Source organism: Cololabis saira, chromosome 11 (genome assembly GCF_033807715.1).
Source record: "Cololabis saira isolate AMF1-May2022 chromosome 11, fColSai1.1, whole genome shotgun sequence".
NCBI lineage: Eukaryota > Metazoa > Chordata > Actinopteri > Beloniformes > Belonidae > Cololabis > Cololabis saira.
Genome location: NC_084597.1, coordinates 38,712,329 through 38,740,014, shown reverse-complemented (window position 1 = coordinate 38,740,014; position 27,686 = coordinate 38,712,329). Strand labels below are relative to the sequence as shown.

General features: G+C 43.2%; 1 protein-coding gene across 3 annotated transcripts in view; it reads left to right on the top strand.

The window, feature by feature from the left end:
* The window catches only part of whrna (whirlin a), a 210,592-nt gene that overhangs the window by 169,608 nt on the left and 13,298 nt on the right, over window positions 1–27,686 (top strand). Inside the window, exons 6-11 of one of the 3 annotated variants that reach the window (XM_061734474.1) lie at window positions 6,336–6,548; window positions 9,096–9,317; window positions 10,571–10,603; window positions 19,356–19,430; window positions 21,735–22,320; window positions 26,702–26,868. In XM_061734474.1, the coding sequence (XP_061590458.1) occupies window positions 6,336–6,548; window positions 9,096–9,317; window positions 10,571–10,603; window positions 19,356–19,430; window positions 21,735–22,320; window positions 26,702–26,868 (1,296 nt within the window). The remainder of the gene's footprint in view (window positions 1–6,335; window positions 6,549–9,095; window positions 9,318–10,570; window positions 10,604–19,355; window positions 19,431–21,734; window positions 22,321–26,701; window positions 26,869–27,686) is intronic. The other 2 variants (XM_061734475.1, XM_061734476.1) reach the window with 2 other exon arrangements.

The window sequence follows — 27,686 nt, the reverse complement described above, 5'->3', positions numbered from 1 at the left end:
ATCCAAATAAAAGAACAGATCAGCCTATTTGGCATTTAACAAACCCAGCCAATGACTGACCTCGGACTGCTCAATGATGCTGTGTCCATTAACAGTACAACTGTGGTCTTACAGTAGAAAAGGCCTGTTTCCAGTAATAGACTGGGCTGTAACTTCAGAATCATGTAACCCTGTAGGCATTTTTGAGGAAAAGATGGCATACAGCATTTTTTGAAAGATCAGTGTGTCCCAAACCAGAATCCACCGTATGCCAAAAAAATTAGACCCCTGGTTTTCTATATTCCCACATTCAAGATGGCCACCCCTTATGGTAAATTGGACTGTAAACGCTGTTGCCTATCCTGGTTTAGGCTCATAGATCAAGCAATTCCTAAGTTCCAATAATACTGTGTTTGGTATCATTTTAAAGGAGACATTTATAGCTGTCTTTCAAACCTAAAGTTGAACTTTTCTGACATACTTGGAGGTCAATAGAGCTCCAGAAACCCCAGAGAATGTTAATTTTTCACCATTTTCGCCTATGTTATTTTTATTTGTATTTACTCTGTGACACCTAGGAATACCAGAGACATAAAAAAACAAGTACAGCAATACTCACTTTCATATACAGTTTCAGAAAATGTATAATATCACCATATTATTTCTATCTTGTGGGTGATTGTGTGCTGGATAGGGATGGGAATTGATAAGATTTTTTCGATTCCGATTCCATTTTCGATTCTGCTTAACGATTCGATTCTTTATCGATTCTCTTATCGATTCTCATATGGAAAAAAGGAGAAGAAACAATTTTAGTATCAACTTTGTTTTAATAAAACAAAGTTGATACTAAAATTGTTTCTTTGTTTCAATGTCTTTGTTTCTCTGATCTTTTTTGTTCACAGATATAAAACTTTTATATCTTTGAACAAAAAAATTTAAGTGAGGTCTTAAGACGCCCCCAGCCTTGGGCTCGATGGTGCCAGGGGGTCCCCACAAGATGATTTGTAATATACAGTAAAATATGTATTTAATATAAAATAATAATAATAAAATAAATATTCTTCTGTAGAAATTAACTAAAAACAACGAATTATTTTGTAGCAATTGCACAAGAATGTCCAGTAACATGTTCAATACCACAAACTTAGTCACTGCTGGTAACATTCATCTATTATGGCCTGATACTCTTCCCTGCCTTGATGAAAGGAGAATCTAGCGGTAGATGCTCTTTAACTTCTCCATAGATGAGCTGACGAGCTGCAGCAAGACCCCGAGATACTTGAACTCCTCCACCTGAGGCAGGACTTCTCCACCCACCCGGAGAAGTCACGCCACCTTTTCCCGGTGGAGAACCATGGCCTCGGTTTTGGAGGTGCTGATTCTCATCCCTGCCGCGTCGCACTCGGCCTCAAACCGCCCCAGCACATGCTGAAGGTCCCGGTCTGATGAAGCCAACAGGACAACATCATCTGCAAAAAGCAGAGATGAAATCCTGAGTTTCTCAAACCGGATCCCCTCCGGCCCCTGGCTGCGCCTAGAAATCCTGTCCATAAAAATTATGAACAGGACCGGTGACAAAGGGCAGACCTGCCGGACATGCACCGGGAACAAGTCTGACTTACTGCCGGCAATGCGAACCAGACTCCTGCTTCGATCATACAGAGACTGGACAGCCCCTAGTAGAGGGCCCCGGACTCCATACTTACTGAGCACACCCCACAAAATGGCACGAGGGACACGGTCAAATGCCAAAATGACATGACAAAACACATGTGGACTGGTTGGGCAAATTCCCATGAACCCTCGAGCACCCTGCGGAGGGTGTAGAGCTGGTCCAGTGTTCCATGACCGGGACGAAAACCGCATTGTTCCTCCTGAATCCGAGGTTCGACTATCGGCCGTAATCTCCTCTCCAGTACCCTGGCGTAGACTTTCCCAGGGAGGCTGAGAAGTGTGATCCCCCTGTAGTTGGAACACACTCTCCGGTCCCCCTTTTTAAACAGAGGGACCACCACCCCGGTTTGCCACTCCAGCGGTACTGTCCCCTTCTTCCATGCAATGTCGCAGACGCGTGTCAACCAAGACAGCCCTACGACATCCAGAGACTTGAGGTACTCAGGGCGAATCTCATCCACCCCCGGTGCCACTGAGGAGCTTATGAACCACCTCGGTGACCTCGGCTTGGGTGATGGATGAGCACGCCCCAGAGTCCCCACTCTCTGCTTCCTCAGTGGAAGGCATGTCGAGTTGAGGAGATCCTCGAAGTATTCCTTCCACCGTCCGACAATGTCCCCAGTCGAGGTCAACAGCTCCCCACCCACACCGTAAATGGTGCCGGCAGAGTACTGCTTCCCCCTTCTGAAGCGCCAAACGGTCCTCCAGAATTTCCTCGAGGGCGACCGAAACTCTTCCTCCATGGCCTCCCCGAACTCCTCCCAGACCCGAGTTTTTGCCTCCAGGACTGCCCGAGCCGCGGCCCGCTTGGCCTGCCGGTACCTATCTACTGCGTCACGAGTCCCACCGGCCAACATAGCCCGGTAGGACTCCTTCTTCAGTCTGACGACATCCTGTACTTCCGGTGTCCACCACCGGGTTCTAGGATTGCCGCCACGACAGGCACCGGAGACCTTGCGTCCACAACTTCGAGCCGCCGCGCCGACAATGGAGGCATTGAACGATGTCCCCCGCCTCCCCCGTGATCCGAGAGAAATTTTCTCGGAGGTGAGAGTTGAAGATGTCCCTGACAGAGGGCTCAGCCAGACGTTCCCAACAGACCCTCACAATCCGTTTGGGTCTGCCCGGTCTGTCCAACCTCCTCCTCCGCCAGTGCATCCAACTCACCACCAGGTGGTGATCAGTTGACAGCTCAGCCCCTCTCTTCACCCGAGTGTCCAAGACATGCGGCCGAAGGTCAGATGAAATGACAACAAAGTCGATCATTGACCTCCGTCCTAGGGTGTCCTGGTGCCACGTACACTGATGGACACCCTTATGCTTGAACATGGTGTTCGTTATGGACAAACTGTGACTAGCACAGAAGTCCAACAACAAAACACTGCTCGGGTTCAGATCGGGGAGGCCGTTCCTCCCAATCACGCCTCTCCAGGTATCACTGTCATTGCCCACGTGAGCGTTGAAGTCCCCCAGTAGAACCATGGAGTCCCCAGTTGGAGCACTATCCAGTACTCCTCCCAGGGACTCCAAGAAGGCCGGGTACTCTGCACTGCTATTCGGCCCGTAGGCACAAACAACAGTGAGAGACCTTTTCCCGACCCGAAGGCGCAGGGAAGCAACCCTCTCATTCACCGGGGTGAACGCCAACACATGGCGGCTGAGCTGGGGGGCTATAACGAAGCCCACACCAGCCCGCCGCCTCTCACCCTGGGCAACTCCAGAGTACGAGCCCCAACCCCAGGCCTGGCTCCAGGGCGGGGCCCCGGTGACGCCGATCCGGGCGACGTTACGGTCCTTTGTTCTTTCTCCTCCATGATTGGCGTGAACCGTTCTTAGTCTGGCCCGTCACCTAGGACCCGTTTGCCATGGGAGTCCCTACCAGGGGCGTAATGCCCCCGACAACATAGCTCCTAGGATCACTCGGGCACACAAACCCCTCCACCACAGTAAGGTGGGGGTTCAAGGAGGGGAAAAATGTGATTCTTCAGTGAAATTTTTGATGAATTAAATTGATGAAAATCCTTCAGGCCTTTGAATGTTGCTTACATTTCATTTCATTTGTTTATTTGGAAGGGACAGATACAGAAAACATAGACAGACATAAATGGCTATGTGATGCCTGAATCAGTGTTTATAGCGAATGCTAATTTGCAACACTCGTCCCTAACAGGGCTCACATCACAATTAAAAGAAATGAGTTAGTTAGAGTTAGAGTTAGTTAGTTACTAATAATGTGGTAGTCTTTACAAAATGCTGGTCCAAAGAATGAATGGTGGTGAATGGGACTGAGCTGGTTACAGCTATTTCAAGCCTTATAATAACTTCTCACAAAGAAAAAGTATGGTTATATCATACATTTCCTGACTCCTCAAAGTCCATTGGGTATTGTGGTTGTTGTCTTTTGGGTCGTTGATATCTCTTGATCCCACAAGATAAAATTAACTAGATAGTTTAGGCGAAAAATTGTATGGAAATGTGTGTAATTTATGGTTTAAGGAGGCCGTGTGACCTCTATGTTTGTCAGAAAAACACAACCATGGGCTCAGATAAAAGCTGAGAAGGTCCCCTTTACATTGATACCAAACAATCATATATCTACTATTGACAAATAGGAAACTGATCACCATTTCTAACTTTAGACGACAAATCAATAGTTGTGCTAATTAATCAATAATTATGACTAAACGATAACTTTGACAGCTTAGCATATGGCAGAAATGGATTCAGCACAAAAAAATCCTACAGAAACAATAGAGAAAGTGCTTTTCCTCAAAAATGCCTACTATGTTGTTTTCTAAGGGGCTTTTTCAATTTTCGGCCCTGACTATAAGAACAGGAGACCTTATTAGCGGGTGAATGAAGGTGCTCAACTCCAGCTGCGTGACGAGCTGCTTTATAGCTCCCTCAAGTGTCAATCTGCCTTCTAATTTGACAGCTATAGACAGCTATTTCCTGGTGCGGTCCCATCGCTGCACTCCATTGTGCCCTTGAGTTAAGTAACAGGGACACGGACACTTTAAGAAAAAATCTCGTGGTAAGCATTGCAGCTATTAAGATTCAGGCAGAGTAGCGCCTCAATTCACCTTGGGCATTAAAAATTTGTTAGCTCTCCTCAGTCCAGGACACTGCAACAACTGGTGTTGATAATACGGAGGGTGTGGAGTGGACAACGGCCAAGGATGAGGTCAAAATACAAAGAAAAGATGCAGGAGGGGAAGAATTGCACCGATCCAGTTTATTTTGTTTTCTGTCTTAAAATTCAGATGGATGCCGGAGGTGAAGCTCTGACTCTGAAGTGGTGTCTTTGATTGAGTTAATTAAAGGGAAGTTGCTCTGCAGGGGGTAGATAAATGAGAGAAGAAAAGGGGCAAACAGAAAGAAAGAAAAAAACATATGTAACTAAGAAGTGATGTTGACATTTCATTTTTCATTTCATTTTATTCTTTATTTCATTCAAAAAACAAAACAATTTAATACAAACACAAATACAAATGTTCCTAACTTATGAATGAAAAGGGAGCAGAAAGAAGAAGAATCTTTTCTGATCTGCCCCTTTCACAAATAACATAAATTAAAAATAATAATAAAAAAAAACAACAACTAAGTGAATAAAAACAACTAAAATAAAATTAAAATAACATTAAAATAAAATTACCACTGCCTACGGGTATGTCAATCAAACTCAACATTTTTCGTTATATTTCCTTAACATACAGGCTTTAATTGTTCTTTTGAATGTAATGTTTGATTTGGATCTCATAAATTCCCCAGATGCCGTTTTTACTTTGACAGGATCAGCTGATACTCAACATGTGTGTGAACCGCACACTTCCTGTCCTCTAATAACCTGTTGTGTTAGCAGCAGAAGCGCTAAGGATGGAGGACAGACCAGGAAGACGGAACTGCAGTGATGATTTATGCATTTGGTATATAAATACATTTGGATGCTTCAAGTACATGTTGATACAGTTAATTGTCTTACTTTGTTGTGCGTGCACACTGATAAGGTTCCACTGTTACCCCAGGGCCTGAGTGGTTATCCCCAATTTTTACCCTAAATCCATTTCCTCTATCCTGCTCTCTTTAAAGGACACATTATATTGTTTCTTTTTCAAAATTGACTTAGTTTCCACAGGAATGGAGTCAGCAACTTAACTCCACTCCACCTGCCTCTTTTGCAGGCTGTGCCTCCGTTGAACCGCTGTTACAGTTTTGCTCTAGCAGCTACGGAGGTACAGCAAAAGCAGCAAAACAAAAGAAATCAGGTGGAATTAAAGATGGGGACCTGGATGCCGACACCTCTCGCAACACATGCTAACGCTGAACATTAGCACCTTGATTTGAATGGTGATTGTGACTGTTGCAATGATCATGCAGTGAAACACATTATGCATTATATGCTACATTTTATATTTGTTTTTGATGTTAATGATTTCAGTGTTATTGTATTTCATTTATATACTTTGTGCTGTCTATGTTGTGCATGTGTGTGCCTCTTGTAGTTTGAGCTGTGACCTGTTTCAACTAATAAACTGTTGAATATGAGAACCGAGTCCAACTGAAAAGTCCTATTTACTTAGTTGAAATGAGGATAGATAGAAAGAAAAGAAAGAAAATCACTTTGGGCAAGGAAATCACTCAAAGTTTGCCCTTTTTTTCCCTTCTTCCTTTTACACCAGCCGGGGTTTTATAAGGGCGTGGCAGGCTCGCAGGTGACCCTGTCCAGTCTGGTCAACCAGTCCCGGGCCATGTTGGAGGAGCAAGCGCGACACCTGCTGACGGAGGCGGAGCGTCAGACCATGGGCTACTACGTGGAGGAGTACCGGGACGGACACATCGGTGTGGAGCAGCTGGTCATGGCCCTGTTCGAGCTGCTAAACACGCATGCAAAGGTGAGCTATACGAGAGAAGAACAAGGTTTTCCTCACAGGGAAGTTATCCGAGCCGTCAGAAGATGTTTACATTTTTATAGCAGCCCATTGTTTTTACTTCATCCCTGTGTCCTGACAGCCTCTTGATTTTGCCAGAGGAAAGAATGAAATCCAGTGCTTTCTCTCTATATTCTTCTGCGTTCCTCAGGATGTCAGAGTGTCAGCGGTGATTGTAAATTACCTGTAGGAGTGAGTTAAGGTGTGCGTGTGTGGTTGTTCTTCCATGTATGGACTTGTCTACCCCAGACTTTTACCCAAAGAAGCTGGGAGTGATTCCTGCAGACCCGTGACCCTGAATAAGAACAAGCAGGCAGATAAAATAGATGGATGGATATACAGTATGGAATGCAGTTTCGGCCAAAGTGAATCTGTTTTACTTTGTGACAAAGGAGCATTCATCTTCGTTTCAGCATCAAGTCAGCCTAAAAAAATGGAGTTTGCATGTTCTCCCCGTGTTCCCTTGGGTAGCTAATGTGAGCTACCCTCACAAAAACATGCACACAGTCCTGGGCTACACATGCCCCCTCTGGCCAACCGGGGCGCCAGATGGGGTGGGGAGGATCTGGCCGGAATAACATGATCCTTCCACGCGCTACGTTCGGCCGGAGAAACCCCACCCTGTCTGGTGAAAAGATGCGGCCTGCTCACTCCTCAGGTTAAGGAGGAGACCTGAGCTCAGTGCAGGGCCTCCCGGGGTTGGTAGAGGATAGCAATGCCCAGGACTGTCACTTAGGTAGGAGCACGGGGTGGTAAAAATGGGAAAAAAACGGGATAAAAATATAATAAAAAAAAAAAGTCAGCCTAAAAAGTTGTGTTTGAACAGTAAGTGGCTGCGCTGAGGAGATGAGATCCAGAATCCGCCTAAAACTTTGTTGAGTGAGCCTTTTAATTTTTTCTTTTTTTTCGCATGGCCAATCACTCCTCCAAATGTTTTTGATGAGCCATAAAGCCGTAAGCCGTAAAGCTGGCTCTTAATGACGCATTTCTCTTTTTTTTTTCTTTTTGACAGTGCTTACAAGTTCAACACAACAAAACAACTTTATCATTTTAGTACTTATTGAAAGAGAAGCAGATTTATAAAGCAATCTGCATGATTAAGCAGTTTTTGTCTTCCCCTCTCCCTTTGATGATAGTGTTTGAAAACAATAATGTCCAAACTATTGTTGTTCTCATTTACATGTCTCTGTAACTCATCAGACAAAGAAATGAGCACTTTGTAGTAGAGTAGGAAGTGTTGTCCAACAACCATTAGCTGTCTGCTCAGCTGCAGATTACATTATGATTTTACAATCGGGGCATAACAAGATAAATTCAGCATGATTATAGGTTAAAGACGGCAGCTGCGCTGTTTGATTGGGGCTGCGGTGTCTGCAGCTGTCGGGGTGCAAAGTCACAACCTGGTACCAATGGGTTCACAGAGGGGCTGCTAACAACACAGTACAGGAAGCTCTGTCATCATTGATCACCCAAAAAAGGACAGTGAAAGTCGACATGGAGACTAAAAAGGAGCCATAATGTCATTTTAAGCCTAAATTACAGGAGAGGGATGATTATGATTTGGATAACTGAGCCTGGGCCGGTCGTGGATGGGAAAATTAATTCCCAAGATAGTTAGGATGTCTTTCAAAGCAATGTTAAGGTGCCCGTTTGCCTAGAGCAGTACGCACATTCATACATCACTCTCTACTAGGGCTGGTCAATATGGACCAAAAGTCATATCTCGATATTTTCTAGCTGAATGGCGATACTCGATATATATCGATATTTTTTCTGTGCCATAATTGGGGTTTCCCCCAAAGCATTATAGCATAGCATCTCTGTTAGCATCTCTGTTAGCTTCATTTTTTCTGAGGCAAACCCTTAAAAAAACAGTCACACAGGTACCTTTTATTAACAGAGGTCTACACAATATCAAAATGTATAAAACAAATGAAATAAAAATAAACTGCCTGCATATATAAAATAAAAATGCTTCTTGAATAAAATAAAACAAATATCCCTTTCCTGCATAACAATTAAATTAAAATATACTGTGCAATTAATACAATGTAGACAGTTGACAGTTGTGCAAATAACAAAACATTTGTGCAAATCTCAAATAAAACATTCAAGTCAATTTTTCACAAAATAAGCTATATCAAAATCATAATTTTTTTTTTTTTTTTTTCAAATCGATATAAACGATATTGTCTCGTACCATATCGCGTTTGAAAATATATCAATATATATTAAAATCTCGATATATCGCCCAGCCCTACTCTCTACAGACCCTCTGGAGTCAGAGTACAGGGGGCACCGTGTAGTGTAACTTTGGATTTAGTATAAACAGTGACTCAGTCCCACTTTAACCCCTTCAACACTAATGTGCTGTGAGGTGTTATTTATAGAAGCACTCCTCCAAGTTCAAGGTGTGGAAGTTAACCCCAGTTTATTAATCCCACTGGAGCCTGCTTCATCATATTTTTTCCCCTCTTTTCATACTCGCTGTCATCATCTGCTTCTCCGCAGTTCTCTCTGCTCTCAGAGGTACGGGGCTTGGTCACCCCGCAGGACCTGGAGCGCTTTGATGGGCTCGTGCTTCGGCGTGAAATTCAGGCTCTAAAAGCACGACAGGGGACAGCTGGAGCCACAGCTCTGCAGGTAGACTCTCTGTCCATGGTGTCCTATCCAGATACGCTGACCTCGTCCTCGGCCAGCTTCATGACCAACACCACCCTCAGTTCTGCACGGGTAAGCTCGGCTTACTGGTGGAGTCACCTTTGAGCTCCTCTTTAGTCTGTAGTGATAAACCCTCTGTGGCGATAAGTAATAATAAGTATGGAATTTTGAAACACTGTTTTCCAGACCTTGAAAAGTCTTGAATTTTGTGTGAAAGTCTTAATAAAGTATGGGGAAAAAATGTATGCTAGAATTTTACAGTATGCTCAAAGGCATTGTGAAATGAGAAATAGAGGTAGGCTATAAAACTTATAGTTTATTTAACTATAAACTATAAAAATAGTTTATTTTTTGTTCTTACCGAGTGAGCTAGGTCAAATATGCACTTTTATGTGTTGTGATACAGCTTGTTAGTTAAAATGAGATAACATAAAGATAAGATCAGTCATGTCAAGGACAGAAAAAATAAGATGCGAGTGAAGAGACTGAATTCTACATACATTCATCCATCCATTCATGTGTTTTTATAGATAGTCTTTGTGACACTTGTTTGATGTGAAATGCATGTACTTGTGATTTTCATGTTTTGAAACGTTTTCATCAGTAAAAACATAATTTACTGTGAATAATGCATTCGTTCATTGAATACTAGCCTATAAAAAATTCTAACAAACATTTCTAATAAACACAATTGGTACAATCTCAACCAATGAAGTAGGCAGTAGGCACACAAGTATACAAGTACGTAAAGTTAAGGTCTTGGGAAAAAAAATATCAGTTTTAAAAAAGTCTGGGAAAAGTCTGGAATTTTAATTTGGAAAAAGAGCAAGCACCCTGATCTTACCTTAAGAATATTAAATGCAGGGTGAATCTTTTTTTTTCTTCTTAATTTTGATATACATTTTGTTTGCACGCAAAGCAATAGTTGTGCCCGGTACAAATAACAGGATGGATGGGTCCAATTGTTGCCTTTTTATTTTCCGGTCTGCTTTCCTGTCAGTTTCTTTGAAGTTCAGATTCTGCTTGGCTGTCTGTCTGCTCATCCCTCTCTTTCTGCTGGTTCTGAGTATGACACGCAGCTAGAGATAAGGATGTGATTTATTTCTATAGAGTAGTTCTGTCAGATCTTTTTCCCGCTGTGTTTTTCTGAGGTGGAACCCTGACACATTTCGCTGCCCACCTGTTGAGACTCAGACTCAAAGTCTTTTCGGCATGCGTGATGTCATGTTTGTGTTACGACTCAGCAACCCACTCCTCCTGCCCCGTCACCACGAAAAAAATAAATACAAATGTAATCAGCTTGCCCCCCTTATCCCCCTCTGTAGGAGAGACTGCTGTGGCTGATAGACATGATGGAGGTAGGACTTTACAAACACATAGAAAACATTAAAACAGCGAGATGTCTTGTTATCTTCAGCCAGATGTGAGGCAAGAACACATCACAACGATGCTCACTTTGGTTTGCTGTTTTGTGGTGGATTTGTTTGCAGTGACTGTCATTCTCCTTGTTTTGTTTCCCTTTTCTTTCTCCACCTTGAAATGGATAGAGAATGACGTGTTTTTCTCTTCTAGCACTTAGGCTCTGTCAGACTCCTAACAACAATAATTGTGCCTCGTAGGCCACTGGCTGCTGTCCCCTCCGTTGAAGGATATTGCTGTTTTTATGTCCATGACATCCCAGAAAGATTATTTCATTATATTACTCAGGGTTCTTTTTTTTCTTCTGAAGAATTGCTTTTCAAAATTTTGAGTTATTTTGTGGACGCAATCTTTCTATTTTAGTGTTGTTATATAAAACAGTAATGATGCTGTTTATTGCAGGTAATCCATTTGACAAACACGTTTATGACACTAAATTAATGAATCCATATTTTCTGTCACATAATGCACCCGTTCCACTGCGTGAGCTCTTTTTACTTCAGTGGAGCAAACTACTGGGACACATCCGTAGACATTATATAAAACACAGTCATAACCGCTGTGATGTCCCCCCCTGGTTTGTAGACTACTGCTAGAAGCTTAAGTTTTGTAATTTGCTGTAGGTTTTTGGTGCAACACAAGCAATGGATCTGCCCGTGGACGCGATGTATGTCCAGTCCAACTGATTCTGAACTGACAATGACAGAACTGTTGTAGAAACAGATTTAAAAAGTACATTTTTCCACACAGCTGGACAGGTAGTTGGGCAGCTTCCAGCGAATCTGTAAATATGCAGATGCAAATAGTGCAGAGCTGGGTAGAGTAGCCAAAAATTGTACTCAAGTAAAAGTACTGTAAAAGTACTTCAGAATAATATGACTCAAGTAGAAGTAAAAAGTAGTAATCCAAATCATTACTTGAGTAAAAGTAAAAAAGTACTTGATGAAAAAACTACTCAAGTACTGAGTAACTGTTGAGTAATGTCTGATTAATTTTTTTTTAACACAACCATTCAAACAGACAAAAGTACAAAATCATCTTCAGGCAAATTAAATCAATAAAATAAATTAAAATGAATAAAAAATAAAAAATAGCTCAAATTAAAATAATCTTAAAGTAAATTCAAGTACTTTAATAAATAATAAAATAAATAAAATAGTAACAGAATAAAAAAATAAATGAAGCACAACTAACACAAAATTTCAAGCCTTTGTACTTTTCTTTTTTTAACCAGGCAGAACTAGAACAAGACCATGAACTCATAAACTCTGTGTGTGTTTGAGTCTGTGTAAATGTGACAAAACATGCAAAAACAAACATTTTTTCCCAAAGAATCACTCATTGATGTCATGAGATTGACGCGTACGCGGATAAAAGGGATAAAAGAAAAGTAACAGCTCAACGTAGCCTAATGTAGCGGAGGAAGAGGAACAGTTTCTTCTTCACAAATCTACTCAAGTAAAAGTAAAAAGTATAGTAATTCAAAACTACTCCTAAAAGTACAACATTTCCCAAAACTTACTCAAGTAAATGTTAGGAGTAAATGGAACTCGTTACTACCCAGCTCTGAAATAGTCACAAACTGAGTCATGAGGACTCTTAATAGTTGGGTTTTTTTTAGCATTCAGACATATTGGTCTGTGGGAATAGACCCCATTTTGAAGCCTCAAGTGACCTTTTGAGCAACTTCGGTTTTGTGCAGTTTATAGGACGCCACATGGAAATACGAGTGCTTTTTTTCCCTTTTTTTGTTTCGTGTGGACTATCCACTTAGTTAAACTTGTATCATATGATAAAATGCATAAGAGGCAAGCTGGCGAGGGTGTACTATAATTAATGAATGTTGGCATATGGCTTGTGCTGACCATACACATAACAATTTTTAATGTAATTTCAAGGTTGAATAGGAATTTCCACAGTCACACAAAACACATGAAGAGTATTGCTTGTTCAGGGACGCGCTTGGAACATCTTTAGTCTTTTTCATTCAAGTTGTGTCGTTGTATGACGTAAATAGTGTTAACAACCAACAGAATAGTTCTTAGCAAGATCCCAAATTTTGGCAAACTCTTAAGTCCATCACTTTAAATCATAATAAATTACCCTTTTAAGTCTTGACATAAACTTTAGTGAGTTCACTGACCTTAATCTAGCTAGCCATGGGGTTACTGAGCACTTGAAATGTTAAACGTCCATGAATCATGCACTCCACTGCATCATACGTATGAACTAGAACCTTTAATTATAACAAACTGTGCAATCAAAGAGAGAAATAATGTTTTAACTGAATGCACCTCCCACTTTATTAATCCCTTTTGGAAAATGATCCTTCTGCAGTAAAAGGTCAGCCACTCCAAATAATCTTTGTAAAAGGTTATAGCAGGAATGATTCCCCCCAGCAGTCTTCATGATAACGAACCTGCAAGTCTGAGTCTGCTGTTTTGCCTCCGTGTTGTGTTTAGGATGTGCAATGTTGTCCAATACGTTTCTCAACTTCAACATTGTTCTTTGGCTCCAGAGCCTCCAGATCTGCTCCGCCAGCCTTCAGTCTCATAAACTGTGATTTGTCTGTCAGGTCGTTAGTAACCCATGCGATTGATGAGACTTCCACCCGTGTTGCAGCACAGGCTCTATCGTGTTAAACACACTGTTAAAAAAAACATCTTTTTGTATTAAATTGAAAATCCGTTGGACCTTATTTGACATCATTCAGGAGAATCATGTTTGGGTTTAGGGTTTAGGAGCACTTTAGGAACTGGGGGCCTTTTAGAAGCTAGCTCTGATCTGAATCCGTTAGTCTGAGCCGGGTGTCGTGGGGAACCAACCCTGGTGGTTGGTCTGCAGACCTAAATAAAGTTGGGTCTGCTGTCTGTAGGTGTGTCCGTAGTATTTCTAATGCAGTATGGAGCCAAATCAAGGCCAAAAGTTTTGCTAATTTGAAAAAAAATTTGAACCTGAAATTTCTTTTTTACAGTTTCAATTTTTTTTTTTCGGTATCAGATCTTTTTTTTTTTCAGTTTCAAATTTTTTTTTCAGTTTCACACTTTTGGCCCTGATGTGGTGTGGGGGGCGTGGCATCAACTGAGACGGGCGTGGAATCATGAGTGACAGCAGAACAGAGAAGGCGGGGGACGTTCCTCACACCGTGTCCACACAGCATGCGACGCGAGCGAGCGTCAGCGTCAAAAACAGTTCCATTGCTTTATTTTTTATTTTTTGTCTACACTGGTTGCGAGCGTTGCGAGCGACGCGGCGCGATGCGGCGCGATGCGGCGCGACGCGGCGCGCCGTTTTGAGCTGGACTTTTGTCGCACGCCCTGCTTCTATTTTCTTCCCGTCGCTCGCTTTTCATTTCACTACAAAAACCTCAATGAAGTGGCAGCTGCTGGAGGGAGATGGACAGAGAGCTGCAAAGGGAGCGCACGGGCGGTTGGTGGGGAGAATAAAAGGCGAGTCTCGGGCGGGTGAATAAAGGGAGATTTATGGTTCCGCGTAAAATCGACGGCGTAGCCTTCGGCGTAGGGTACGCGGCGACGCGCACCGTTCGGTGAGTGCGCCGCGTACCCTACGCCATAAGGTCTGCGTTGGTGTAACGCGGACCCATAAATCAGTATTTTAAAAGGCGAGTCTCCGCTGTCAATCAAAACAACGTGGTAGAACGTGGGGGCGATAACGCGTTCAGTGTGGACAGAGCGCGTCCGATGCCACGCAGTGCGGCCCGACAGTCGGACGCTCGCATGCAGTTAGGACAAGCTGTCAGTCCTGTTGCCTTCAGGAAACGTAGGTTGCAGAAGTTATCAGTAGAAGTATGATTCAACACTGTATATACACCTGTATATTCACGTCATTGGCAGTGGAAAAAACTGATACTAGTGACACATTTCTGTTTAAAAAGCTGTTTTAGATCAAGATTTGAAACTGAAATAAAAAGTTCTGAAACTGAAAAAAAGATCTGATACCGAAAAAAAAAAATTTGAAACTGTAAAAAATAATTTTCAGGTTCAAATTTTATTTTCAAATTAGCAAAACTTTTGGCCTTGATTTGGCTCCATAATGCAGCAGCTTGAACGGCAGCCCCCAAAGATCACTTACTAAAATCTATAAATGCTAAATAAGCTTACAATATCATTTACAGGTTTTAATTTTCACATTACTTAGATAATGTCTTCACTCAGCAAGAAACTCTGTTTCTCTCCCACGAACACAGTCTCTTCCCGACGAGAAAAATGCTAACTCATTAGCTTCAGTCAACAGTGTTGCAACAAGGTTCATTTGTTATGAAGCCGCATCAAACACTTGTCCAAAGGTCAGATTAAAGTTAGATCTTGTGTGTGTTATTTCAGGTAGCGAAGAGGCTAAGGAGACACCAGACATGGACTCCAAGGTGCCAGACGGCGTATATAGTGGACAGGTTGGGAAGAAAGATTGGTGATAAAACATGGAATGTCACAGAGGATGAAATCTGGCAATAGTTCAAAGGCTCTCCAGTCTGTAAGGAAAAGGGCATCCAATTTCCTGAGAGATGGCCGTGAGAGGATTGCAAGGAAAAGATGAGGCAGTGGCCCAGATTGAAGATTGAACGAGTAAGACAAGCAGGGCAACAAGCTGCTTCCTGGGGTCTCTGTGGCTTCATTCAAAGATGCAGGATCAGACATGACAGACGATGTCAACAGGTTACGACCAAAGACTGGCGGAATGCGGACACGTAAACGAGACAAAAAGGTCCCATAGCTGCGGCCTGTTTGGTAAACAGTAGTTGGTCTGAGCAGCGAGACCTGTGGCTCACTGCGTCTTAGTTTTACTTGGAATAGTTTGTTTTGTGAAAAGGACTTTTTTTTATTTTGTAAATGGCAAAAATGTTTGATCTTATGAGTGACATGTCGGAGATGTTGGACTGATCAAAGGGGAGACAAAATGCATTAAACTTTACACTGGAAAATCAAGATTTCCAGATATAACTGAGAATGCTATCTTTATAAAATACCGTATATGGGTTAAAGGTTACTCATGGTTCAAATCAGATGCTAACATCTAGAGTATGGAGTAAGAAAACTTCCAAAAAGAAAAAAATAGATCCACAAAACAAATTTCAAATTTTTCAAATAACAAAATAACATTTTTGAACTATTTTTCAGACAATAAAATAACATTTGAACCATTTGTCTGACTAAAATAATTGAAAGAATCTGAAAAATAGTTCAAATATGTTATTTTGTTATTTGAAAAATTTTAAATTTGTTTTGTTGATCTATTTTTCTATATTTTTTTTATTTTTGTGAGGGGGGATATATATTGTTTTTCGGCACTACCTTGTTCTCTATAGCTGATATAACATGAATTACTCCTATGTGGGATCAATAAAGTTCTTATTTTTGCCATCTGAGAAAATTAAATATAATATATTTGGTGCCTAACTGTTTCCCAAGTATATTAGTGCGTGTGTGAATGAATAAATGAGACGTAAAATGTAAATGTCTTTGTAGAAAGGCGCTTTATGAAAATAAGTCCATTTACTTGAATTAGTTTACAGCGCAGTCTTGCCACATCCAATATGGCGGCGACTTTGACGCCATATTGGATGTGGCAGTTGGCTCAGCACTCGATGGGGCGTCTACGTTTATATGTCTATGCTGTGACCTGCCTGTGACGTCATTTCAACAGTTTTTCGACTCGTACCCATAAACTTGAATTCGTGTTCACAGTGAAGACTCGTAGTCGTAGAAATTAGAGTTGTATTCACAAGACTTTGCACTCACAGCTTTTAGATTCATACTCACATAAAAACAATCCTAACCCTAATAATTTATCAGACTCATGTGTGTGACAGCAGAATTTTGGGTACAACTTTTTTTATTTACACACAAATGTTTATCATTACGAATACGAATAGTTATAACATGGACACATCCATACTAGAGACTGTTTTCCTCGAAGAACCGTAATCTAATATATTTTTATATACAGTACACGTGTCGTGTGGAAACCAGGGGTGTCACTAGATTTAACTGTACTGTACTGAGGCCCAGGTGCGGCACTTATTTATATTTACAAAAGCATAAATAGTTCTTTAAACTATACAATCAGATCAGATTATGAGGTCCTGACCAGAACCATCATGATCCCACCGTTAACGCACTCATCACCACTCTGGGTTTTCCACCCTTATTACCTTAGCTACTTCTAACAAAAGTCACTACCTGTACTGCTCATGTTAATGTGGATGTCCTGATACATTTATGACGTTAACGTAACGTTAATGTCATAAACACAGGCTGATGTTGCCTAGCTAGAGGCTTACCTCTCTCATTTCTCCTTGCTGTTTTATCCCTGCTGCAAGCAAATAACTTTCTGATATCCATCTACAGGAATGTTTGAGTCAAATCCAAATCAAAATATTATAGTATATGTAAGTATTCAGCCAGTTGTTATGGGCTAACATTTTAGACACTCTGTCGCTCTTTCTCTCTCTCTACACATGAATGAATTACCATATTAAGTAGCCATGTGCGCATTTTGTAGCTTATGCTATGTAGACTTAAAACACCAACGTGATTTGTTTAAATTTTTTTTACAGGTGAAATTTACACTGGGGCACTGCAGATCAATACTGGGGCATGTGCCCGAGTAAAATATGTCTGGTGATGCCGATGGTGGAAATCGCTGTGAAAGACACCAAACATAGACATCAAAGGATAATTCCAGCCACATTGTTAGAAAATAAACACTATTGTAAAATGTTTAGAGAAATGATGAACTGAAATGTATGAAACATTTAAGATGATCCTAACTTTGGGGTCCCAAATACCCTCAAACAGTACTGAGGCAGCTGTACGGTGATGAGTGAGATATCTGTGTTCACAAATGTGGCCAAGAAAGAAAGGACTCGTCCACCAAAAACAAAGGAGGGAAATTAAATGAAGAAAATCAATGAAATATGAACTGATTTCCCACTTAATGAGTCGGAAAGGTAAATTAAGATGTTGCATCAGGTCCTATCTACTAGAAATCCAATAAGTCGCTATTCTGAGGGAAAAAAAAAGAATAGAAACAGAATATTTGATAAGAAAATACACCCGATACACAGTGTTTAAACAAAGTCCAGCAGGGAAATACATCCGTTTGTGTAGTTGCGCTAGTTTTTCATTATGGCCATATTTACTGGAAAGCTTTTTGTTCATTTCCGTTTACATACGAGCCTGCAGCACAAATAGCACGTAGTAAATACATCAGCATTTGGAGCAATACCAGCAATCGCACACGTGAACACACAAACATCCGCACACATTAATATGACATATAAGCTGACAGCACAGATAAGCTGTTCGCTGTCTACAGAATTATACGCCAAACATTCATCCTCATTCAGATGCTTCAGATGGATTTCGCTTTCCTTTTCACATTCCCCATCTGAGAAGCGAGCTGTGCGTGTGGTGTTTTGTATTCTCTCCGCATGAATATGTGTGTGAGTTTGTGCTGCTTTGGACCCGTGAGTGACTGCTAGCACTGCTGTGTGAAGCAGATTAGAGAGCTGGGTGGGTTTGGGAGGGTAAAAACACTGGATTTCTGAACCGCTCTCAAAGTTTAGGTGTGAAGTCGAGTGCACAGCAGTGCATGCTCCCTACACACGGTCCGATGGGCTGTCTTTGTAAGGATTCTCCAGCCCTGTAACCTAACCTTAACCACACCGCTTAACAGCTTAGAGCTTGGAAAATGTTCGTTTATGCAATTATATCTTCAAATTCTGCTGTGGCCCCAACCGTGAGCGACTGTGAGATGCCAGACTAAAAATAAAACTAGAATGCCTTGGAGCTTCTCAGCGGGGGAAATGGGAATGTCAACATCTGTGGCATTTCAGGCGTTAAGTCAAGAAGCATCCTGCAGCTACGTTGAACAAAAGACAAGATTAAATAATAAGTGAAGACAGTCCAACATTGTTGGTACAGTTTGAGAAAACACACCAAAACTTTCCGTCATGGTCCACATGTGGTCTGAACGATTACAGATGTGGATGTACAGTCACATGTACCGCACATTCCAAAAAGCAGCGTGCTCTGGGCTGCTCACAGTGCAGAACGCCGTCCCTGCACGTAGAATGTTGATTGACTCTTGTGATAAATGGATTGGATGTAAGTGCTCCACATGCAGCAACAAGGGTTAATTAAGCTGAATGGATGGGGCTTTTGTTTTGCTTTAGTGGCAGAGTTAAATGAAGGGCAACATTTCTCTGATCTCAGTCTGTCTGCTCTGAAATCGCCCACAGATCTGCAGCAAATTACCTCTTTGCACAACAGTGGGGCTGGGCCTGCAAATCCTGCTTTGAACTGAGTTGATGGTTCTTTATTGATTTCGCAGCATGTGCGTTTTGTTTGTGAAAGAAGACATGACGACTGTGACTGTGTGTGTGTGTGCGTGTCTTCTTTGCGTGCTATCTTTTCGGTTTCTGTGACTAGGATGTGAATGTGAGCTGAAGTCACATTGTTCCCTTTTCTGTAGGAGATGTGGAACATCCACACAATCTGATTTGGCGTTTGCTTTGGGATAAACATATCTGTTGTCAACATCTGCTGAGATGCTGATCACTTGCAGTATATTATACCCAAACCAGTATATATTTTTTTCTTTGCTCACCTTCATCAATCATCCCCTCTTTGTCTTTTATTTCTTCCTCCAATTGTGACCTGGATCTCTCAGAATGACAGCGTGGGGGAGAGTCACGAGGACGACCCTCCAGAGAGTCTCAACATGCTGCTGACGGACATCTCTCTGGTGAGCTCCCAAGACTGGCAGACACTCTTCTTTGGATTTGTCCTAAAAAGGGTGGGAGGGAACGGGGAAAGGATAGAAGCACTTGATACGTAGCTGAAGTTCAGGCTTTGAAAATTAAGGTGGAGTGAAACAAGTGTTTGCACCAAACGAGAACAAAAAGAAATAGTAGAGCGAGTAGTGTAGTAGTGTTCTTTTATTTCCTTGTAGAAAGATGAAAGTAGAGACGGATATATATCGCCCTCCTCCTCTCAAAGTAATGGTTCCACTTTGGGGTCAGATTAAAGATCACATGACTATGCCATGAGGTCGGAAGTAATCAGTAGACGAACGTCAGATGAAATCAAAATCTGCTCTAATCAGGCTACTTGTCACTCACATCCTACATCATTATTATGATTATTTTATTCATTTTTTTTTTTGTTTTATTTCTTTTAAATACATACAGTATACAGCTCTCTCCATGTGTCCGCAATGCATTCATGTCTAAGTGTCGTTCATTCCACTGTTGAGTTTGTGTTTGGTCACTTTTGCCCGGAAACGCAGGAACCCAGCAGCTTCACACCTGCAGCAGCGATGTGTTCAGCCTGCTCCGGGAGTGTCTGCAGATAAACTAATATACCACTAGAGCTGACAAAGTGATTAATTACATGTCTGATAAGGGTATGTGATTGAAAGAGAGTGAGTAAAGTACGAACACTCGGTTTAAACTTTGTATTTTAATTCATGTTACATTTGACTGTAACAGTGCTTTCAATTTTGGATGCAGCTTTCAAAGTTTGTAGATGACCTTTTGGTCCTGCTAACAAATCTAGTGGGTTTTAAGAAAAACAGATTTGTATCATTCTAAAACAGTCTATTCACTGGATATAAATGCATTTAACAGAAGGTGGTAATTTAACCCAGCTCTCACAAAACTCAACTTTTCTCTTTGCCTGTAGTCAAATTAAATCCAGTTCTCACTGGACCGAAAAATTACTTATTTCAACCTTCTGTATGTTTTGTGCAGAAGTAACAACAGCAACCTCAAAACCCCGGCAAAGTTTATACAGTAAAAAGAGCTGGACCTGGACCATAAGGTTATTGTTCACATTGATCTAAAATCAACCAATAACAGAGACTGAATGTCCTCACCCAGGAAATGTTTACATGCACAGTAATTTCCTGCTGTTGACTCAATTCTGAAGAAGACTTTATGCCCGTCATCCATCTCCAAAGTGTACTTTAAGCATATCAACATGCAAAAACACATATAATTTGGGTTTCTCTTTTTCCTGGGATACTCCACACTATCTATGCTTTGCAGTATTTTATTAATGATATATCCTGGTTCATGATGAGTTCCCAGTATTTCACTGTAACGGAAAAGTCATTAATGAGGAGAGAAAAAAAATGAATGAAATTATGACATTTTTAGTCCCCTGGAGGAATTATACATTGATAATTTTATGAAGCAGAATTGAATTTGGATGGATTTACTCCTGAATTCATGATTGGTTTTTGGAAAGCAAACGTAAAAAATTAAAAATAGCATGGAGTGTCACTGTCCCTTCTTTTTCACTATTGCTGTGAATGCTGAGAGCTGTTATTGCATGTTACATTATGGGATACCGAGGTGAGGTGTGTCAGTCAAGTTTTCTGGGCAGAAAAACACTCAAGTCTTTTTGGCTTTCTGCACAGCTGTGGTTGTTTCTGCATTGCATTTTGGCAATTTCACAAAAACAATCGGCCCCAACATAATCACAGCATACATAGTCTGTGGTTTAAGAAGGTGACACGTCTTCAAGAGCCAATGAAAGAAAGTCCAGTTGCCGTGATGTAAACCTTTGAGGGTTGGATGACTGAGAGCCGACACCCCCGGATTTTAGTCCAAATCTTAAGATTCTGACCCGCATGTGGAAATAAGAGCAAAAAAGGTAACTAACAGACTAACTCAAAGTTACATAATTTGCTTCAGCACATTTTTGGGCATATTTATAGATGCCCGGTTGCAACCTGAATCAACAGCCCCCCAACTCCCCGCCTGTAAAGATTGGACTGCTCCGTGCAGCTTAATTCATTTATTGCTTATTCCAGACCTTATCAGGGTTTAGGTAATTGGAAAATGCTGTTTCTATGGCAGCGTCTTCTTCAGAGTGAGATCTAATAAAGGAATACTAGTGTGCATGGAAAACATCCCTCAACAGAAAAGACGACGATGTCTGAACAGTCTTACGATATCAAAACGTATCAATGCAAAAGGTTTTATGTAACTGTACGCTGGTCTCGCCCTTAACCAGTGATGATGAATATATCCTCTCACCTCAGGATGATGTTCAGTCCACCACAGCAGAGTCTCCCCCCTCCTTCAAACCTCCGCCCCCACCAGGGACGCAGAAGCGTCCAAGTAGACGAGATCTGCTCAACAAGTGCCCCTCCTCTGAATCGTCCCACTCGGGCTTGTACTTCACAGCCCCGGCTTCTCACGTCCACAGCAAAGAGCCGGGACATGGCCCGGCCTCACCGTCATTACACCACAAACAGGGACACCCAAAAGACCCATCTCGTGACTACTCTACCGTCAAAAAGAAAGAGCCCTCCAGACCCCCCAAGAGAGAAAAAATGACATCTGCTCACTTGGCCACAGTTACGGGTCATGACATTGGCCCTTTCCCGAGAGTTCAGTCCCCAAACAGAGGCAACAAACCTGCTGCGCCCTCCCCTTCACCCCCGCCGCCGCCGCCGCTCCCTGCTCCGGCCCCACCGCCCTCTCTGCCCTGTAAGCCAGTGTCCGTGTCCAAAGCTGCCGCGGCCACGGCCTCCGCCTCCAAACAGCAGTTCGTAACAGTGGAGGTTCACAGGCCCAACGCAGAACCCGACGTCAACGAGGTGCGCCCGCTGCCCCAAGCTCGAGGTAAGAACCCACACTTCTGGATGAAACGTACTGTAACCTCAGACCCAGACATGCAGAAGAAATAAAACACAAATCAAACAAACCCCTTAAATAGTCACAGTGCAGGACGAAAAAGTTAGTGGTGTTTGGGGCCTTATACCTTCTCTGTTCTTAGCTTTTACAAAGATATTTTGATATTTGTGAGCTCTGTCATTTTTTGGGGGACTCCCTAGCTGCTGGTTTCGTATTTCTGAACTATTCAACTTTTGTTTCATCACTCCACAAAACATTTTCCCAGTAGTGTTCTGGATTACAGTTTCTATTTTGCAGACTTTAAACCCACAGCACTATTTTTGTGAAACACTGTGCTTTTTCAACGCATGGTGGACTCATGCATAGCCAGAGATATCAGCCAGTTGCAGTACTGGGATGTCTTTAAGCTTTTAACTGTACTTATGGTTACAGCGCTAAACTGGGACTAAACACTGTTTAGACACTGTGTCTATGGCCCAGTCCCAATACTCCCCCTACCCCTACTTTTCATCACTACCCCTAAATTTTGCGCGTTCCCGTGAGGGTAGTGGTGTCCCAATTCCTCTTTTCATCTAGGGGTAGTGCACATATCGAGGGCTAGGAGGCATCAATCTAGCCCTAGAGAGCGAAGGTTTTCAGATGCACCCTAGCTGACGTACAGTAGGGCCAGAACAATTTCCCAGAATGCTTAGTATCTGATCACCACCTGGTGGTGAGTTGGATGCGCTGGCGTAGGAGGAGGTTGGACAGACCGGGCAGACCCAAACGGATTGTGAGGGTCTGTTGGGAACGTCTGGCTGAGCCCTCTGTCAGGGACATCTTCAACTCTCACCTCCGAGGGAGCTTCTCTCGGATCCCGGGGGAGGCGGGGGACATTGAGTCCGAGTGGACCATGTTCTCTGCCTCCATTGTCGACGCGGCGGTTCGAAGTTGTGGACGCAAGGTCTCCGGTGCCTGTCGTGGCGGCAATCCTAGAACCCGGTGGTGGACACCGGAAGTACAGGATGCCGTCAGACTGAAGAAGGAGTCCTACCGGGCTATGTTGGCCTGTGGGACTCCTGACGCAGTAGATAAGTACCGGCAGGCCAAGCGAGCCGCTGCTCGGGCAGTCCTGGAGGCAAAAACTCGGGTCTGGGAGGAGTTCGGGGAGGCCATGGAGGAAGACTTTCGGTCGGCCTCGAGGAAATTCTGGAGGACCGTTCGGCGCCTCAGAAGGGGGAAGCTGTACTCTGCTGGCACCGTTTATGGTGCGGGTGGGGAGCTGTTGACCTCGACTGGGGACATTGTCGGACGGTGGAAGGAATACTTCGAGGATCTCCTCAACCCGACTGACATGCCTTCCACTGTGGAAGCAGAGGGTGGGGACTCTGGGGCGTGCTCATCCATCACCCAAGCCGAGGTCACTGAGGTGGTTCGTAAGCTCCTCCGTGGCAGGGCACCGGGGGTGGATGAGATTCGCCCTGAGTACCTCAAGTCTCTGGATGTCGGGGGGCTGTCTTGGTTGACACGCCTCTGCGACATTGCATGGAGGAAGGGGACAGTACCGCAAACCGGGGTGGTGGTCCCTCTGTTTAAAAAGGGGGACCGGAGAGTGTGTTCCAACTATAGGGGGATCACACTTCTCAGCCTCCCCGGGAAAGTTTACTCCAGGGTACTGGAGAGGAGATTACGGCCGATAGTTGAACCTCGGATTCAGGAGGAACAATGCGGTTTTCGTCCCGGTCGTGAAACACTGGACCAGCTCTATACCCTCAGCAGGGTGCTCGAGGGTTCATGGGAATTTGCCCAACCAGTCTACATGTGCTTTGTGGATCTGGAGAAGGCATTTGACCGTGTCCCTCGTGCCATTCTGTGGGGGGGGGGGGGTGCTCAGTGAGTATGGAGTCCGGGGCCCTCTATTAAGGGCTGTCCAGTCTCTGTATGATCGGAGCAGGAGTCTGGTTCGCATTGCCGGCAGTAGATCAGACTTGTTCCCAGTGCATGTTCACGAGTGAGGGAACGATGGAGCGTGAGATTGACAGACGGATCGGTGCAGCGTCCGCAGTTATGCGGCCGATGTACCGGACCGTCGTGGTGAAGAGGGAGCTGAGCCGAAAGGCGAAGCTCTCGATTTACCGGTCAATCTACGCACCTACCCTCACCTATGGTCACGAACTTTGGGTAGTGACCGAAAGGACAAGATCGCGGATACAAGCGGCCGAGATGAGTTTCCTCCGCAGGGTAGCTGGACGCCCCCTTAGAGATAGGGTAAGGAGTTCGGTCACATGGGAGGGGCAGGGAGTCGAGCCGCTACTCCTAGGGAGGTGTTCCAGGCATGTCCCACCGGGAGGAGACCCCGGGGAAGACCCAGGACACGCTGGAGAGACTATGTCTCTCGGCTGGCCTGGGAACGCCTCGGACTCCCCCCGGAAGAGCTGGAGGAAGTGTCTGGGGTGAGGGAAGTCTGGGCATCCCTGCTGAGGCTGCTGCCCCCGCGACCCGGCAACGGACAAGCGGGAGAAGATGAGTGAGAGTGAGAGTGAGAGTGCTTAGTATCATCATTTGCAGACTGAATAAAAAAAAACAACATTAAATTCAATTCAATTCAATTTTATTTATATAGCGTCTAATACAACAAAAGTTGTCTCTAGACACTTTCCAGAGACCCAGAACATAAACCCCCAAGCAGTTATTACATAAACAATGGCAGGTAAAAACTCCCCTAGTGGGAGAAAAGCCTTAAGGAAAAACTCCCCTTTAGTAGGGAAGAAACTTTGAGCAGGACCAGGCTCATAAGGGGGGACCATCCTGCCGAAGGCCAGACTGGTGGGTCAGGGACGGCAACAGCACAGCAGGCAGGTGGAAGCAGCAACGGGATGACCAGGGGTGGGGACCGCAGGCAGGTGGAAGCAGCAGCGGGATGACCAGGGGTGGGGACCGCAGGCCAGCATGCAGCCCCCGAAGCTCCGGCCCAATCAGCAAGTCCCAGGTTGGGGTGCAGGGTCGGGGAAAGGTTGAGAAGGGGCAGGGCCAGGGAGAGGAGTGGCGGACATTTCTTATAAATCAATATTTTGAGTTATTTTCTGCATAAAAATGCGTTTTGATTACATTTCTATATTTTACTTTCATAATATTCATTCAGTGAATGTACATAATCACTCGCTTGCCCGTTGTTGCAAAGTCTTTTTCAGACTCGCCAGAATAAAGGCTGATTTATGGTTCCGCGTTACACCAAAGCAGAGCCTACGGCGTAGGTTACGTGGTGACGCGCGCCGTACGCCGTACCCTACACCGTAGGCTCTGCGTCGATTTAACGCAGAACCATAAATCAGCTCCCGAGCCGGCAGGCAGTTCTCATCCCAAAATTTTCGGGCAAATTTCTTAACAGGCGTTATTTGGATAAACTGAGCCCAGGTTGGGGATCTTAATGGTTACTTTTACGCCTGAAAAAATATTAAAACTTAATAAAGTGGCATATTAACAGAACTACAGCTGAAATTAAAACAGCTTTTGGCTCTCAGCTTCCTGATATGGTGTGACGTAAACATAACTACGCAGTCGCTAACGTACCCGAACATAAACCACGCAGTGACGTAGCAAGTAAAATTTAGGGGTGGTGCTGAAAAGTAGGGGTAGTAGGAGTATTGGGACTGAGCCCTGGGAAGATTTCAAGGTCCCTAAAATGTGTGGCTTGATTTATAGGGCTAGTGGTAGAAAGTAGGGGGTGTATTGGGATTGGCCCTAAATGTGAATGGATGGATGCCCAAAAAGCTTGAGATCACTTTAAATCCCTTTTCAGTCTTATACAGATGATCTGCTCTTGACTGTCTTCTTCTGTGATGCATGGTTGACAACAGCAGAGGAATCCCATTAGCAGCAAGCACAAAATGTTTTGGCAATAACTCTAAACCCCAACACTAAACTCATTTTGTGAATCGAACTCCAGCTTTGCAAACTTCTAGCTCCAATTAGTCTATGATTGACTTACTTTTCCCCAGCACTGTGAATGTTTAAGAGGTTTAATAAATGAGTATACAAGAAAATAAAATTGTTGGTATGTTATCAGCTTAAGCACATTGTGTTTGACTTCAATTATAGACTTGGATGGCACTCATATAATAATTTATAGCAATGAATGAATGCGAAAAACAAGTTAACTCTAATGGGTGCGTTTTCCCCTCTTTTTAAATCTATTTCCTTGTGCTTAATTTGCTAAAATGAGCAATCAGCCAGTGTACTGTGTGTGATGACTCCTTCATGCAAAAAAACATTAACGAGTTGATGTGCAATAAAACATTTGAAAGAAAAAGTAAATATTTACTGCTGAAGCGATGAATGGTGCAGTCTTCTCACATTTCCTGACATCACGTCTGCCCCCCCTCCTCATCAGGTGGCACCCTGTCTCAGCTGTCAGACAGCGGGCAAACCCTCAGCGAGGACAGCGGCGTGGATATCGCTGAGTCAGGACACATCAGTAAAGACAGTAGCCCCCATTCCTCACGCACACGCCTCCCCCGAGACACAAAGGCGGGAGGAGGGGACAACCCCTCCAAACCGGTGAGAGGGGGATTCACACCGGCTTTGAGCTAAACGTGCACAGATGAGGGGATTAAGTGTTAAACTGCAGTCATTTTATTATGTGTTTACTTACTGTGGCATGGAGTAGTGTTGAGTGGGAGGTGTTTGCAAACTGTGGTGATTTGAAGACATTTATTGTCGTTAAAGGGCATAACTTGCATTATATCAGTCTGTATTCTCCTGAATACAGAGACACAAGTATGTGTGTGTATACGTGTGTGTGTCTCAGTTGAAAAAAAGCCAAGATTTTCAAGCTGATGAATCAATTTGCTTTATTGCTAAAGCTCCTCCCGAGTCTGTTTTTAATCCTAACTCTGATCTATTTTCTCCTCCCTCTGTTTGTTCACACAGTCTGTTTTCTTTGTCTCACTCACCCGTTTATTTCTCACTCATGCCATTCATTCGGTCACAAACACCATCATTTATACGTTCGCTCACCGCACTGTAACATAATTAAACTCCAGTCGCTCTCTGGCCCGTATTGACTGATGTCAGGTGTAACAAGTAAGGATGAGCGTAATCTGATTGTTTACGTTGAGAAGGCAGTTTTCCTTTGCTTTTTTATTGATTTATTTTTTAGCAGTGGGAATGACTTTGCAGGAAAAATTGCAAACTAAATGGACTGTGATTCATAAAAAGCTTTTCAAATAGCCAAGCATTTAAAACCTGCTTATTGCTGCGTGTCAAGAATAGGGTGCTAAAAAAGAAATAAAATTGTTGCTCATAAATACTAGCCTAATTAAACTACTTAGCATGTATTTAATGTATTTCAGTTGTGTTTTGATTTCATAGATGCT